Below are 17,247 nucleotides of genomic sequence, written 5' to 3' on the forward strand. Positions count from 1 at the left end.
TTTTAAGAGTCAACAAACTGGATCCAAACAACTTTTTAGAAAATCAGAGTGTACATTCAATAGACTCATTATTTCCATCCTCCTACTTGCACCTGAAACTACTGTTATTTCTTGAAATGATGGGATCCATAAATTACCACTTAAGTAAGCTTCTTTCAGAAATGCATTGCACAAGTATTTTTGGCCTCTCCTTGTCTACCTCCTCTCTCCTTGGTAATAGGGCTTGAACAAAGGGCCCAAGCACTGGCCCTTACCTTTTTCACTCAAGGCTGGAGCTCTACCATTTGAGCCACAGATCCACCACCTCTGGCTTTTGGCTAGTTAAATGAAAATAAAAATCTAACGGACTTTCCTACCTGGGCTGGCTTCAAACCATAATCTTCAAATCTCAGCCTCCTGAGTAGCTAGAATTACAGCAGTACCCAGCTATATCCTCATTTTTGTGCTTAATTTTAAAGAAGGTACGAAAAATAAGGCAAAACATAAAGAAGAACCCAGTATGAGTACAAAATATGATTTTATATGCAAAAGCTTACCTTTGAAGAACTTTGGTTTGCCATACACAAAAACTTATATGTATTATTTCAAAGTCCATCCAAACAAAAGTTTAACATGCAAGGTTAGAGGTAAAATTATACTATCTGTATTAGGCAGCAGTTTAAATGGAGGTAAACTAATTTAGATTAGTTTCCATCATTCAGAATGCAATCCCACCCCACAGAAAGAAAGTATTCAAATCTGGAGGGCAGGGTTGTATTCTCAGGTAAGGACATTCTCAACAGTGTAAACCATTTCTACTCTCTTACTTTCTATTCACAATGCAAACTATGTGAGACTTAAGATCTATTTTTAAATTTGTGCAGCAGCAAGAGGTAAAAGACTAGGTAATTTTCCCAATGGTCCTGCATGACAGTCTCATATGCAGTGCCTATCAATGACTGGGAAACTTTGGTCTACATTAGAAAAGTGCTTTTTATAAGTTAGAATGTTCTCCTAACCTCTCATTATTCGGGGGAAACCTGGAGTTTGAACTCAGGTCTCTCACACTTGCTATGCCAGCACTCTACAACGTGATACAGATGTCCATCTCCAACCCGGCTTTTAGCTAGTTAATTTTGTGGATGAAGTCCAGTGAACTTTTTGCCCAAGATAACCTCAGTCTATGATCTCCCATACCGTAGCCTCGAGAACATCTCTAGATTACAGGTGTAAACACCAGCGTCCAGTTGTATTTCTTTCTTTTTTTTGGCCAGTCCTGGGGCTTGGACTCAGGGCCTGAGCACTGTCCCTGGCTTCCTTTTTGCTCAAGGCTAGCACTCTGCCACTTGAGCCACAGCGCCACTTCTGGCCATTTTCTAGATATGTGGTGCTGGAGAATCGAACCCAGGGCTTCATGTATACGAGGCGAGCTCTCTTGCCACTAGGCCATATTCCCAGCCCCCAGTTGTATTTCTTAATTTCTACTTAGTGGTTTTGACAAAAGATAACCTGAGATAGGTAGCCATAAACTTACATCAAATTTTGTTATACAATAATGCATAACAAAATTTTTAGCAAACATTTGCTGCCTAAGTTATAGGATGCTTATTGTAGATGAGAAAAGGAATACTCTGGCCAAAACCTAAGGGAATGATATGACTACCAGGTATGAATAATAATAATTTGATGATTTCCTGCAAACTACTCAAGCAAATATTTTTCTTGTGAGAAATATCTTATGACACTGTTACCATTTAACTGCTTCTGACAAAAGAAAAAAAATCCCAGTAACCAGTTTACCTCTAAATAGGACTTTCTACAAAGTACCAACTAGATAAGTCTCAAACATATAAAAATGTACCCATCTATCCATACATGAATAAATGATAATTTTCTCAGTGAAGTTTTATGGTTGCTTAGTAATAAAAAATAAGATATGGCAAATTAGGACTCCTTTATTCTGTAAAATATCAAACACATTTTTGGCTTTTATCTAATCCTTCCTTCCTCCCCTCCCCCTCCTCTTGATTTCTGACTGTTTTTTGGTGCCGGGTATCAAACCCAGAGCTTTGTTCATCTCTAGTTCATCAGTTTCACTGCTGAGCTCTATCCTCAGTCCCTGTCAGTACTGTTTTATAAGTGAACTCCCAACAACACAGCTGCAGCATCAAGTTCCATATAACACAGTTTTCCATGGAACAAAGTGAAACGCGACGACTCCTCACGCCTTCTTCTGCCACATCAGTAACTGTTTCCCTGAGTTACAACAAATGGCCAGAACCAGCAACTGTGTGCAATACAAAGAGTGATGATCGACCTTTTCCTAACCAAGATATGGCAGCTTCAATATATGAGACTCCTGACATGTGCACTGAAGAGCTTGGGAGCCCTGGAATGCATCTGCCTGGATGTGAGTCTTAATGTTCCCACTGCCCAGCTATGTGAACTTGGTCCAGACAGCTCATCCTTTTATGCCCACTTTCTATGTGTGAGGCACGAATAAAAGTGGCTCTTATTTTCACTAAGAATGTCATGTAAACAAGTATTAGCTATTTTTTTTTTCCAGCCAGTCTTGGGGCTTGAACTGAGGGCCTGAGCACTGTCCCTGGCTTCTTCCCGCTCAAGGCTAGCACTCTGCCACTTGAGCCACAGCGCCACTTCTGGCCTTTTCTATATATATGGTGCTGAGGTATCGAACCTAGGGCTTCATGTATAAGAGGCAAGCACTCTTGCCACTAGGCCATATTCTTAGCCCCTAGCGATTATTTTTTTTAAGTTGTTGCCAGTCCTGGGGCTTGAACTCAGGGCCTGGGCTGGACAAGTCCTTGAGCACTTTTCTGCTCAAAGCTAAGTTCTCTACACTTGGGCCACAGCTCCATGTCTACCTTTTTCTGTGATTAATTGGAAATAAAGAATGTCATGGACTTTCCTGTCCAGGCTAGCTTTGAACCATGATCCTCAGGTCTCAACGTCCTGAGTAGCTAGGATGCCAGGCATGAGCCACCAGCACCCAGCAATATTAGCTATTATTACCATAAACAGTACTACAAACCCTACCGTGTTCTACAAAGTAAGTTGCTGATGAGGAAAGCCGAGTCCTTCGCAGCTCTACCACAGTGAAATCAGCCAGAAGACATAAGCAGGGCTCTGCCACTAGTTTGGAGAATTTGGTTCTAAGTACAGTTCATATTTTTATGAGTTTTAGAAAGCACTTCACAAAATTTCACATATAAGCAGTTTGAAACTATGTAAGGAAGAATGTTGCCCACTACCTATAGAAGAAAAACATCACATCAGCCATCTAAGCTTGGAAAACAGGATGTAAATGTGGAATTATTTTTTTCTTGAGATAATGATTCACTAGGCCTCCTAGGCTATCCTAGAACTTGTGATCTTTCCTTCCAGATTCCTAAATACTAGGATAACAGGAGTGTACCACCCCACTTAAAAAGAGCAGCGGAACTGTGAGCTAAGAATGTGATGTTTCTCTTTCAAATCTTTGTTTTAGCCAAGCACCAGTGATACACCTAGAATCCTTGCTAGTCATGAAGCTAAGTTCTAGAAGTTCAAAGTCAGACTAGGCAGAAAAGTTTGTTAAGACTCCATTTCCAAAATTAATCAGCAAATAGAGGACTGGAATCATTGCTCAACTGATTAAAAGTGCAAGCCTAGCAAGCATAATGCCCTAAGTTAAAATTCCTATAGTGACAAATTATTTTCTAAAAAATTCCAATCATAGATTTGACAATCAGAATCATTCAACTGAAGTTTAACACACACACACACACACACACACACACCACAGCCTTTGGACTGTTCTTCCAAGTGTGTGTAGGAACACCATTGACCTCAAGGCCTGGTGCTATGAGCCAGGCTCCTAATCTAACTTTTGGTTCATTTTGGGAGGAATAGGTTCTCAAGCTAATTTTTCCCAGACTGGTCTGGAAATGAGATCCCCTTATCTGCACTCCCCAGCAGCTGAATTTCAAGTCATGATTGAGAACTAAAAAGAAAAAACAACAACTCATAATCTTTCTAAAACCAGTAACAATGATAATGGTAGTCACAGATGTTATAGTATGATATTTTTCTATTTTCTAAGTCAATTTCATCCCTCATTTTTAGGATTCAACCCTAAAATGTAGCAAATCATTCATGATATAAGGATAAGATTATCTAGTACTTTTGGGAATATTATAGCCACCCAATCCTGATGATGCAGGTGTGGGAACTGAAACTCAGGGAGGTAAGTGGAATATTAATTACCCTGGGTCTGCATATCAGACCACAAGCACTAAGACAGAGCTGCTGCTTTTATATCTACTCATTTATTTGCAGTCATTCTAAGCACCAAGTCAACAAGCAATAAGAAAAGCCACAAGGTAGCAATATAATCCAGACAGCTTTTTAAGAAGTAGCAACAGTGATAAGAGAGACACACAGTGCAGTAAGGAAAAGATAAAAAAGTTAACATGCAAAGGCATAAAGGGAAAAGAAATACGAACGGCAACTTAGAGACCAGCTTTACGTCCATAGTTTGGATTCTTGAAATTATTTATAGGACTCTTGTAAATCGGATTTTCTTGCTAAAGTAAAAGAAATAGTTTCTAATGATTTCATCAGAAAGAAAATTGACAGTGTTTAAACACCAAAAAGAGAACGTTTTATTATTTCTACAATTCCTGAAATGCAAATATGACCTATCTCTGTAGTCTATAGGCTTGTGGTTGTTAAAATAATTACACACAACGTTGTAAGTTCAGTGTTTAGCACCTAGGCTAAAGGTGACTGAGGATTCTCCATGCCTTCTTGTATCAAAAGATGAATACAGGAGGGCCAGATATACCCAATTCTGAATCCATACCAGAATCTAAACCTTCCCGTCAAATTCCGTAAACTGTTTTCTAACAGCAATGTTTATTGATATTTAATGTGCATAAAATACATTATACCCCATAAGTTCAGAGCACCATGAGTTTTCAAATGCATAGTCAGATATGGTAGAGATCATGTCAAGAAAATTCTGGCATCTTCTTCTCTGTTCAGTCCTTTGCCCCTCCTGCCCAAGCAACCCTTGACCTGACTTGTTTTTTGTGCATTATTCTGGAAGTGGAGTCTAACAGACTCTGGGGCGAGGCTGGTTTCTTTCTCATTATGATTCTCCAGCTCTCAACCTCCTGAGTAGCCAGGATTACAGGTGAGAGTCACTGGTACCCAACTATATGTAGCTTTTAAATATGGTTACTCCCTCTGTAAGGTTGGGGGTGGGGATTCACTGAATTATTTGCTACACTGGTAATGAGATCTGAGATTCCATTCTACATTAAAAGAGTACTACTTCAGCAGATTTACTTTCAAATCTATTAAAAATTTTCCAACTCACATTCTTTAGGGAATGAAATATTTAAAGAAGGGTTTTAATACATAGCCTTAGCAATAAGAGGTAACATTTACTTTTTAAGCACCTTAACTTTTAGATGTTTTGCAACTTACCGTGTCCCATTTAGCATTCATTTTCTCCTTTTCAAATTTAGCAAATTCCCGTCTGTCGTGAATTATCATTAAAAGCTTCCAAATAAGCAGTAAGGCAAGACCAATCAGCACAATTCCAGCAACCACACCGGCTACAATTGGAATGATGTCTGGACCAGTGGGGCAGTCTGGGAGAGAAGAAGGTTGATAAGCATGAAAGGCTGTGCTAAGTGTGAAGTCCAATCATAACCCCAAAGAGCTGGGTGCAGTCTTATAAAATAAATAGCACTTAAAATTCAAAGTAAGTGAGAATATACTACCTTACACTATTAAGAAGCTAACAAATGAGCCACAAGATTGTAGGATACATGATCAATAAAAATCATGGGGATTGTGCTTGTTTGTTTGAATTTTGTTTTTGCAGTACTAGGATTTAAACACAGGGTTTACACTTGGCTAGGCAGGCTCTCTACTACTTGAACCAGGTCTCCAGCCCTTTTTGCTGTTTTGTGACACACCATCTTACTTTTTAAGGCCTAGATTATCATCTTGCTATTTACATTTTGTGCTCCAGCTGGAGTAACAGGCACATGCCACCAACAAACGGTCAGTAAAACCAGTTATGCCAGGCAATGGTGGCTCAGGCCTGTAATCCTAGTTACTCAGGAGACTGAGATCTGAGGACCACGGTTCAAAACCAGCCCAGGTAGGAAAGACCATGAAACTCATCTCCAATTAACCACTATAAAACTGGAAGTGGTGCTGTGGCTCAAGTAGTAGAGCACTAGTCTTAAGCTGAAGAGCTCAGGGACAATGCCCAGAGCTCAAGCCCCACAACCAACAACAACAAACCCCAGGTATTTCCTAATACATGTGAACATGTATTTGAAGAAGACTGAAAATTTAGATTTTAAAAATATCACTTAAAACCATGTCAAAGTCCTCAAGAATTTACGTATAACCCTAACAAAATATCAAGATTTTCCATTAACAACTCTTGAACAAATGTAAAACAATTCAAAATGATCTGGAATATGGAGATTGCTCCATGTTCATAAGTTAGAAGATATCTTGCTTTCACAACGTCAGTTGTCCTCATTTTGGAACTCAAAGCAGTCCCACTCAAAATGCTGGAAGGGATTTTGTAGGAATCAACAAGTCATTTCTAAAATATATATGGAAGGTGGAGAGATGGGTCAATGTTGGCCTAGAAACAGATGGGCTGATAGAACCTACATCTACAGCCAACTGAGTTTAAACAGTGCTAAGAACACACATTGAAGAAATAACAGTCTTCCTAAATGGTGCTGGGAAAAATCAGACATCTACATGCAGAATAACAAAACTAGTTACCTTTCACCAAAAATAAAAATCAACTCTGTGTGAACTAAAGACTTAAAAGTAAGATCTGAAATTATGGAACTTCCAGAAGAAAATATAGGGGCCATAATTCAGGACACTGTAATGGGCAAGGACTTTTTGGGAAAGACCAAAAAACACAGGAAATAAAAGCAAAATTAGACAGATGGGATTAAATTAAAAGCCTCAACAGCAAGTAAGCTGTACTAGAATAGTGGGTACCACAGGACACAGAGGAGTAGGGAAGTAGGGGAATGGATGATGGGCAATAGCAGTTCAAAGCCAACCCTGGCAAATAGTTGACACACCATCTCCATGTGTCATCCCAGCTATAGGAAAGGTAGCTGGGAGGATCAGTCTGAGGTTTGGCCCTAGACCGAGAAAATGTGAAATGCTACCCAAAAAGTATAACAAAAGAGAACACTGGGGGTGTAGGTCAAGAGGCGGTGCCTGCCTAGCAAGTGCAAGCCTTACTTTCAAACCCTAGCCCCACAAAAATAGGAAAAAGTATACTGAAAGTTTTCACTAAGGAGAAGTTTGAGTAGCCTTACTGAACATGATTTAAACGTTATAAAATGTGTACATACATCAAAACATCACATTACCTCATTAATCTGTACAAATTTTTCTGTTATCATTTAAGAAATTATTTAAATGATAGAGTAGTTAAGAAATAGGCCTCTATTTACAAGGTCACTCAATTTACATAAAAACAGAAAAAAGATCAGACAAGTGGTGTTGAAAATATTAGTCAACCATATGCAAAACAACTGAACCTTACTCCACATTCAGAGATGAACTCACATAGCTTACAGACCTAAACTATAAACCAGGAAATATCAAACTTTAATCCTTTACAAGCTCCAGTTAGGAAATGAAGTCCTTAATGACAAGCAAGATCCATAAAGAAAAATTAGCAACCTGTACTTTTATCAAAATTAAAATGTCCCAGGCTGGGTAGGGTAATTCAGGGGTAGTATGACTGACTGCCATTCCCATAGACCTGGTTTCAATACTGGTACTAAAAAAACCAATCCTATCACTTGTGATGGTCAAAAGAAAGTACTAAGAAAATTGGACTTTTAAGAAGTTCAACAATTTCCCATAAATTTAGTTTATCACCTTTTCCAATATGCTCACATAAAACCTACATGATAATGTAAAAACTTTCAAAGAATGTACTAGAAAAAGCTACTAATAAACCAAGATATAAAAATGTTTCACTTCTTGAGAAATTGGGACCAATTTTATACCTAACAATACCCTCAGGGGGTAACTGTTGAAAATGAAATAAATGTACACATTACCTTACGTAATTCTAACCCCCTGTTCATCATCTTTACAATAAATATATAAAAATTTAAAAAGGGATTAGGCAAAAAATTGAGAAGTAAACAGGACCTGGTAAGGAGTCTTATCATAATAAAAATTTTAAGATTTTGAAAAACAAAACAATATTCTCTAACAAATTATGTTCCCCAGGAGCCTTAATTTTAAACCAAGTTCAAATTTAAATATCATCAATTGAGCACTAAATGTCTGGTTTGATTGTAAATGCCTTGAACAGACTACTATATCTAAGTATTCCTATCAGAAAACTTGAAACTTGACTCCTGATTCCTTATTCCATGGTTAAAAGTGATTTAAGCTTTTAGAAAAAATGATTTCCTAACTTGTACCTTAAATAACAGAGATGGAGTTTGTTTCTGGATATTAAGGAATCTGACAATAAGTGCAGAGTCAAAACAACACATAAGAGAAAAGTGAATATATGTAATTATTGGATTCTACCTGGAGTCTCTACAACATGAACAATGGCCTCGTTGTTCCCGTTCACCGAGTAGGTGAAGTAGAACCAGCAGTCGTCCACATCCTTCTCCTTACAGTGGGTCATGGGGTCAACCTGGACAGGCTGGGGCAACTTGTCCCGATTTTCTACCTTGGTCAGATTGAAATGTGAACATTCCTGTGCACACGTGTCTTTCTTCTCTCCTTTATTGAAGGCTCTGCACTGAACACATTCTCTGTCAAAACAAAGCGAGTGTGTTTAAATCCACTACTTAAGAAACATTTTGCCTGAAGTGTTATTTTGTGTGCTAACCGCATGACATTAATGAACCAAGAGCAATGAAGGGGATTTGAATAAATGCAGAGGCATGGTACATTTTGGATGGGAAATGTGGATTCTAGCTTCCGGCAATACACTCTGCATGGATATAGCTAAGGTCAATGCCAAGGCGGCTGGCAAAGCTGCTGAGCTGAGGGGAGCATGAGGAGGCTGCCCTGCACCCTGCCTCCAACCAAGTTGATTTAGGCAAACAAGCTGCTGATGCTGTCCACGTTGCGGGGGGTGGGGGGGGTTGTATGTGTGTGAAAGAACCTGCACTTCACAGTACGGTACCTTTCACCTCCTCAAAATCAGCCTGAGATCTAATATTTTGGTTCTGAACCAACCAGGGCAGACTAATCTTAAGAGATTCTTATTTCCAGAAGCCAGACATGGGGGGATGGCTCAAGCGATAAAAACTGGAGTTCTAGACCCCTTACTGGCACAGAAAAAATAAGCTAAATTTTAATACCAATACTAATCAATTTTGTTAGACAATGCCAGCAATTAGATATTTTTCACCAGTAAACTGCTTGTTTCTAGAAAAAAAAAAACAACCAGTTCCACAAATGACATTTTAATAGAATTTAAAGTTTCAATGAAAAAGTAGATCATAAAGTAAGGTCTATAATATATTAGCTATGATAGCATAAACCACAACTTTAAAAGTGTGATTGGTACAATGATAATCAACCAAGGGTAAACCTTTAATTTTGCTGAGTTAACATGGTAACTGGGCCAGAGCTATTCCTCAGTAGTAGAACACAAGGCCCTTGCCTGATTTAATCCCCAGCACTATTTAAAAACTATGGTAGCAATGCCAGTTTAACAAAAGTAATCACACAGATTCAATTACATAGCCATTTCATATAAAAATAACACATTCCTATGATGACAAATACACACTAGCTGACAAGTAATACATAAACAGTGACCTTCTTTGGAGCATTTATTTATAGTAGAACATACATACTGGCACTTGCCCTGGCTCTAGTAATAACTCTAATACATACTTAGGTGAGCACAGATAAATACAATTATTTCAAACAATTAGGAAATGCTTACTTATGCTCAGCACAAACACCCAGGCAGGTCTGACACGTCTCACAAGTTTGACCTTGAAACTTCGGGTCTGTACACTTGCAGACACCACACTCACAGATGCCCCGGCCATTGCAGATTTGTCCATTTCCTGCCATGCACGGATCAGTATCCAAAGAGCAGTCACAAGCACTCCCAGTGTAGTTAGGGTAGCACTCACACACACGACACCTACAAACGCCATTTCCTGCAATTGTAAAGATTGTTTCTCAAAATAGTAATAACAATATAAAATCACAGCATTGACTTAAAAAGTAAAAGTATTCAACAAAACACAAGAAAGCATATCTAAGGATGGACTAACCCCAAATGCTCCCCCTTTGCTACTGGTCTATCAAGTTATTCTTGATTTTTACCACACTGGAGGAATCAGAGTCCATAACAACGTATAATGCTTTTTCTTACCTCCACAGATTAAGCCATTGGATCTATCACAGTTGAAATTATCACACTCGCAGAATTTGCCAGAATAAATTTCATTTGTATTATCTCGCTTCCGACACACACACTGTCCACAGACACACTCTCCATTGTTACTACAGATTTCTGAGCTGTTCTCTTTCCTGCAGTAGGCATCCATGTCTTCGCTGTTAACTTCATCTGTGCTACATTCACAGTGCCGGCCCACGCGGCCCTCGTTACACCTAAAAGAACATTTCAAGTTGAATAACACAGAGTCATGAAGAAATGAACCGCACAATCTCTTCAACTGCCAACACAGTACATGGGAATGTTCACAATACTCATCAATACAACAATACAAAAAATAAACATAGTTCATTTAGTTATAAATTATTTTTGCAGTATGAGGAATTTTTTTTTTTTTTTTTTGGCCAGTCCTGGGACTTGGACTCAGGGCCTAAGCACTGTCCCTGAGCCTATTTATTTGTACTCAAGGCTAGTACTCTACCACTTGAGCTACAGAGCCACTTCTGGCTTTTTCTGTGTATGTGGTGCTGAGGAAACAAAACCCAGAGCTTCATGCATGCAAGGCAAGCACTCTACTGCTAGGCCATATTCCTAGCCCTAGTATGAGGACTTTAATCTTTGGGTGTTGTGCTTGCTAGAAAAGTTAAATCATTGTAAGGCTGGAGGAATAGTTCAAGTGGTAGCACAATAGTGGTAGAAGTAAGAGACCTTGGGCTGGGGATATGGCCTAGTGGCAAGAGCGCTTGCCTCGTATACATGAAGCCCTTGGTTCCATTCCCCAGCACCACATATACAGAAAATGGCCAGAAGTGGTGTTGTGGCTCAAGTGGCAGAGTGCTAGCCTTGAGCAAAAAGAAGCCAGGGACAGTGCTCAGGCCCTGAGTCCAAGGCCCAGGACTGGCAAAAAAAAAAAAAAAAAGAAGTAAGAGACCTTGAGTTAAAATTCCAATAACAAAAGGGAAAATTAGCTGTATTTAAGCTGGGCTCTATATTCTATGAATCAAACCATTTCCTCTTTTTAATTTTATAACATGTTCATCGTTTGCTGAAAAATTATTGCAGAAATCCAAACTTAGTGAAGTATAGAATAAACATTCCTTTTTACTTAATTCTATTTTTCAGATAAAATCACCATTATTGCTAGGGCAGGCAATACAGGTATGATTTCTCACACTTGTAATCCTGGCTACTCAGAAGGATGACATATAAGGATTGCAGTTTAAAGCCAGCCCAGGGAGGAAAGCCCATGAGATTCTTATCTTCAAGAGAAAAAAAAATCACCATCACCAGTTTGATATATTTCCCAAAACACTGTTCTATACATACATATATTGTAGGGCCTTAGAGCTGAAAATTTCAGGAATAAAGATGGCAATTTAGAAGTGGCAGCCCTTGCTACTGGCTATAGCGCTCCAATCTATGGAACACCTTATTAACAGCACAGCTCCCCTGCCTATGGTTCTGGTACCCGTTATGAAATTCCCAACACATGCTGTTCCCCACTACTCATTCTTTTATCAAATGACAGAAGCTCATTCCTATTGAATAACTATACAGTACAATGCAGAATGTTAGATTGAAAAAGCCTTTTTATCCTGCTTTCATTGAACACATACTTGATCAAAATTATTTGTAAAGAACATCTTTCCTACTTTTTGATTTTAACAAATACAAATTTAGTTCTCTAAAACTTGAAAACCAAAAGAAACCAGTTCTGTGAAACAGTACCTCATTTCTGGAAAATAATTTATACCAGCCCTTCTGTTTTAGGGAAGTAAGTCTAGCAGTTCAAAATTTAAGTTTTAAGAGAGTATCAAATTATTAAAAATTAAATTTGTGAAGGATGTATAGTCTCAGACACTGATCACAAATAAAATGCTTTGTTGTTAAAAGAAAAAAAAGAAGTGGCATCCCTTCCCAAATACTCAGCATAAATGTAGGGGTAGAGGATGGGAGACCTATACAACTGCTTCTGAGAAAGAGTAGCTAAGGAAATTAGAGGGGTAAAGCAGTGATCTGAATTCAAGTGTGTGGGGCTGTCCTCAGGGACCTGAAATTCATACAGAAAGAAGCTGCAGTAGACTCTGTAGGCTAACTGTAAGTTAACTCTCACAGCATGGGATCCCAGAGACCCCAGGAAGACAAAACATGGAGCACTGAAGTGTGGATGCGCAGAGCTTTCAGTCTTAGCTCCAGAGGAAAGTACACAGCAAAGTGGACAGCAGCTGCTGGACGGGGAAATGGCTGATCACAACAAACTGAGTTTACACAATGCAGGACACAGGAAAGCCTCAAGTTAAATGGCAAGTGAGATCAGTCAGATCTTTAATTTCTTCTCTGCTGCCGGCTGCTGGGCACCAGCCAGCCATTACATTGAGTGGGAACTGAAACTATGCTGCCACCTGCTGGATAGAATACAACAACAAAAAGGTTAAAAAACGGGGAGGAAAAAGGCTCTCTCCTTAGTTGATTTTGGTTTTATTTTTTCACCTAGAATTTTTAAAACACATTTTAATTTCTATATTAACTTTTTGTCATCTTGTATGGTTGTTTTAGGTATGTCTGTTAATTCTTTCTCACCTTATAATTGTTAGCCCTTTTCCTTCCTTGTTTCAGTCACAATACATGGGACAAGATGCCCTCTTTTAATATTCAAACCTTAAACGGTATCTTCTTTCCTCTCCAATCACCATCCACCATCCTCCATAAATGCTTTCACTCTGTCTATAAACAGAATGGTTCTCTAGCTCCTATCTTCATCTACCTTTATCTAAGCACTGAATAGGTAACTAGATTATAACATCATTTTTAGTTTATCAGTTTTATTAGTCTTTTTACCTATTAATCTATTCTTCACTTTCTTGCTCAATGTTATTAATGAGCTCTTTTTTACCTATCAACACTTCATTTTCATTAATGTGTTCTATTAACCATAGCCATCACCCCTTTTCACATTGTAACAGCAGGTACCTTGAAATAATACTCATCAGCCTTTTATCTCTATCTCCATCTCATTTCCACCATGTATCCATGTATGATAGCACCCTCCTCATTTCACACCAAGTATCAAGATCCTTTAATATTCACAAGATACTGGAGCTGTGGTGGTTATCGGGTAGTCTTGCTGCAATATTGATCAAGGTGGATGGATATCATCTGTGATTGCTGCTGCAGCTAAGCTTCCTGTCTTGGGGGGGGGGGGGAACAGGCCAGTGCACATAGTGTTTTAAGTACTAACCATACCCCTCTTACAAGAAAAACGTCACCACAATCTTGCCACCACCCAGTTGTACCTAAACACTGGGAAGTCTACAACTGAAAGGTCATAGCACATCACATCTTCCAACCAAACTTGCACTCAGATGGGTAAATCCCAATGTAAAACTACAAATAAGATGAAGGCCAACAAATCCCACAAAAAAGCACGAACAAAAGCAGAGAAGATAATATCTAACAATGAACTCAAAATATAAGTGACACAAATGAAAGACTGTATATGATTTTGGTACACTGGGTATTGTATATATGCCTACCTGATCTAAGGAAGGGAAAGAAAAGCGAGGGTGTAAGATAATCACAAGAAATGTACTCACTGCCTTACTATGTAACTGTACCCCTTTTGCACAACACCTTGTCAAAAAAATTTAATTAATTAAAAAAAAAAAAAAAGAAGAAGAAGACTGAGGGCTGGGAATATGGCCTAGTGGTAAAGTGGTTGCCTTGTATACATGAAGCTCTGGGTTCAATTCCTCAGCACCACATATATAGAAAAAGTGGGAAGTGGCTCTGTGGCTCAAGTGGTAGAGTGCTAGCCTTGAGGGGAAAAAAAAAAAAAGAAAGACAAATAAAACCGATTAAAGTCAAAAGAAAATTCCAATAGATAAGTGAAACAAGGAAGACTGTACAGGATATGAAATAAGAACTCAATAAAGAAACGGAATTCCTGAAAAAAAAAACCAAGTAACAATTCTAGAAATGCGAAACTCAGAAACTCAAACAGAAAGCTCAAGTGAGAGTCTTGCTAAGTGAATACAAGTTGAAAATAGAGTATCAGAGATTGAAGATAATTTGTTCCAAGACCTTCCATTTCCTTACAAACGGGGAGATGTCATTCTTTCTGACAGAGAAGCATAGAATTCCATTGTGTATATGTACCACTTTTCTTGACCCACTCAACTACTAAGGGGCATCTGGGTTGGTTCCATAGTTTAGCAATAACAAATTGTGCTGTGATGAACATAGTTATGCTAGTGGCTTTGGTGTGATCTTGCATGTAATCTTTTGGGTGGATGCCCAAAAGTGGGACTGCAGGGTCGTAGGGAAGCAGTATTTTAGCCTTCTGAGGAACCACCGTATTGCTTTCCAGAGTGGTTGAATAAGTTTACATTCCCCTAAGTGAAGTGAGCCAGACCCAAAGAAACACATGGTTTCTCTCATTGGGAATAAGTAGTACATGTCTAGGATACTCCTAGCAGAATAATCACAATAGCTCATATATCCATATGAACACATAAAATGATGCTAAGCGAAATGAACTCCAAGTTACGGAATCAAGTGGTATATCATTGTTGTTGTTATTTTCAATATGCCATGTGAAATTATGCCCTTTTTCTTTTCTATTTCTTCCCTGTAGTTTTACCACTGATATCACTGTAACTGACTTTAGTACCCTGGATATTGTATATGCATGTATTGGAACTAGGGAAGGGAAAGGGAATACCAAAATTGAGAGACAAAGAATAAAAACAAGACCCAGGAAGATAGCGCCGTCACAGTAGGGAGGCACCCCAACTCACTGAAACTGAATAGCGAGCTGGGAACTCCAACACCCAACACCCCATCAAGAACCCAGCAAAACCAGCAGCCAGAAGCAGTGGAGGTACGCAGGAAAACACAAAGGAGTAAAAAAGAAGAGCCGAAAACCTACACGGAGCCGGAGAATCTCCGGGGCACCCTCCCCCCACCAGCCAACCCTGGCCCAAACAAGGCCAGGCTGGGAAAGGGGAACCCGGCGATTGGCAGACAGGCTGCCGGGAGCACAGAGTCCAGACAGGACCCCCACAAACTCTAGGGAGAGTGCGGACCAAGACATAGAGCGACAGTGGTGAGAAGTTCGGGTCCACAACAGGATCCAACGGGCAGCGGCTGGGGAACCCAGCGCGGCAGAAGGAGGAAGCCTGGAACGCCACCACGACACTTCGCCACCCCCTAAAGGACCAATGGCTGCGCGGGACACACACACAATCCAGGATCAGGACCGGGGGATGGCCGGCAGTGCAAGCCCCACCCGAGGCGCCTAGACGTCACGGACTCTTACAACTAAAATCACAGGCGCTGGTGGGCACAGCACAGCAGGGACACCTGGGCCTGATCACGCCCACCCCCCCTCACAGCAGAGGCGCAGTATGAGGGCGCTAACCCGCACCCGGAAAGTTGATCCCACTGGGCCCCACATATTCTGCCCCCCCACAACGGACTCGCGGGAGGGCACAAACACAACCCAACAACCTGGGGCTAGAGACCCAAAACACCTTCTTCTCAGCAGCCCATGGATCACACTCCAAAATAGACCACGTCATAGCCCACACAAAGAACCTCAGCAATTACAAAAGTATTGATGTCATCCCATGTATTATATCTGACCACAGTGGATTAAAGGTAACCCTCAATAACAAAGGATACCACAGAGGCTATACACACTCTTGGAGGCTATCCAACACTTGGACCACAGACCAAATTAAAGATGAAATCAACGAATTCATAAGCCACAGTAACAATGAAAACACATCACAAAGAAACCTATGGGACACAGCTAAGGCAGTACTGAGGGGCAAGATCATTGCCCTCAGCACTCACATTAAAAGAATGGAAGCAGAGCAGGTGAATAACCTCACGATGAAACTAAGACAACTGGAGAAACAAGAAATGACAGAATCTAAAACGACTAGGGAGAGATCACAAAGATTAAAGAAGAGACAAATCTGATTGAAAATAGAAAGACCATTCAACAAATAAATAAGAATAAAAGCTGGTTCTTTGAGAAAATAAATAAAATTGACAGACCCCTCGCAAGACTTACAAAAAAAAGAAGAGAAGACACTCATATACGTAAAATCAAGGACTCCACCGGAAAAATTACAACAAGTACACACGATATTCAAACAATCATAAGGAGCTATTTCCGGAACCTCTACTCACTAAAAAACAGAAATTTTACAGAAATGGATCAATTCTTACAGAAGTACAAACTGCCCAAACTGAACCAAGAAGAAATAAATCAACTAAATAAACCAAGAACTTATAGTGAGGGGCTGGGGATATGGCCTAGTGGCAAGAGTGCCTGCCTCATACACATGAGGCCCTGGGTTCAATTCCCCAGCACCACATATACAGAAAACGGCCAGAAGTGGCGCTGTGGCTCAAGTGGCAGAGTGCTAGCCTTGAGCAAAAAGAAGCCAGGGACAGTGCTCAGGCCCTGAGTCCAAGCCCCAGGACTGGCAAAAAAAAAAAAAAAGAACTTATAGTGAGATACAGGAGGTAATCAAGAACCTCCCTACTAAGAAAAGCCCAGGCCCAGATGGATTCACCAACGAATTCTACAAAACCTTTAGTGAGGAGCTAATACCAATACTCCTCAAACTCTTCCGCGAAATAGAAACACAGAGAGAAATCCCAAACTCATTCTACGAAGCTAATATCATACTCATTCCCAAACCAGGCAAAGACCCAACAAAAAAAGAGAACTACAGACCAATATCACTAATGAACACAGACACAAAGCTCCTCAATAAAATATTAGC

The 17,247-nt window shown here is 39.7% G+C and overlaps 1 protein-coding gene and 1 long non-coding RNA gene across 2 annotated transcripts in view; one reads left to right on the forward strand and one right to left on the reverse strand.

Moving 5' to 3' along the window:
• Itgb1 (integrin subunit beta 1) overlaps positions 1-17,247 on the reverse strand; it is a 55,024-nt gene that overhangs the window by 2,721 nt on the left and 35,056 nt on the right. The window contains exons 12-15 of the mRNA XM_048367415.1: positions 10,424-10,662; positions 9,983-10,205; positions 8,602-8,834; positions 5,473-5,639 (exon numbers count right to left, since the gene is read on the reverse strand). Of these exons, the coding sequence (XP_048223372.1) occupies positions 5,473-5,639; positions 8,602-8,834; positions 9,983-10,205; positions 10,424-10,662 (862 nt within the window). The remainder of the gene's footprint in view (positions 1-5,472; positions 5,640-8,601; positions 8,835-9,982; positions 10,206-10,423; positions 10,663-17,247) is intronic.
• Positions 2,060-13,873, forward strand: LOC125366728. The gene is made up of 3 exons (XR_007213962.1): positions 2,060-2,069; positions 7,162-7,166; positions 13,268-13,873. It is a non-coding gene; the product is annotated as an uncharacterized LOC125366728 (long non-coding RNA).

Source organism: Perognathus longimembris, chromosome 18 (genome assembly GCF_023159225.1).
Source record: "Perognathus longimembris pacificus isolate PPM17 chromosome 18, ASM2315922v1, whole genome shotgun sequence".
NCBI lineage: Eukaryota > Metazoa > Chordata > Mammalia > Rodentia > Heteromyidae > Perognathus > Perognathus longimembris.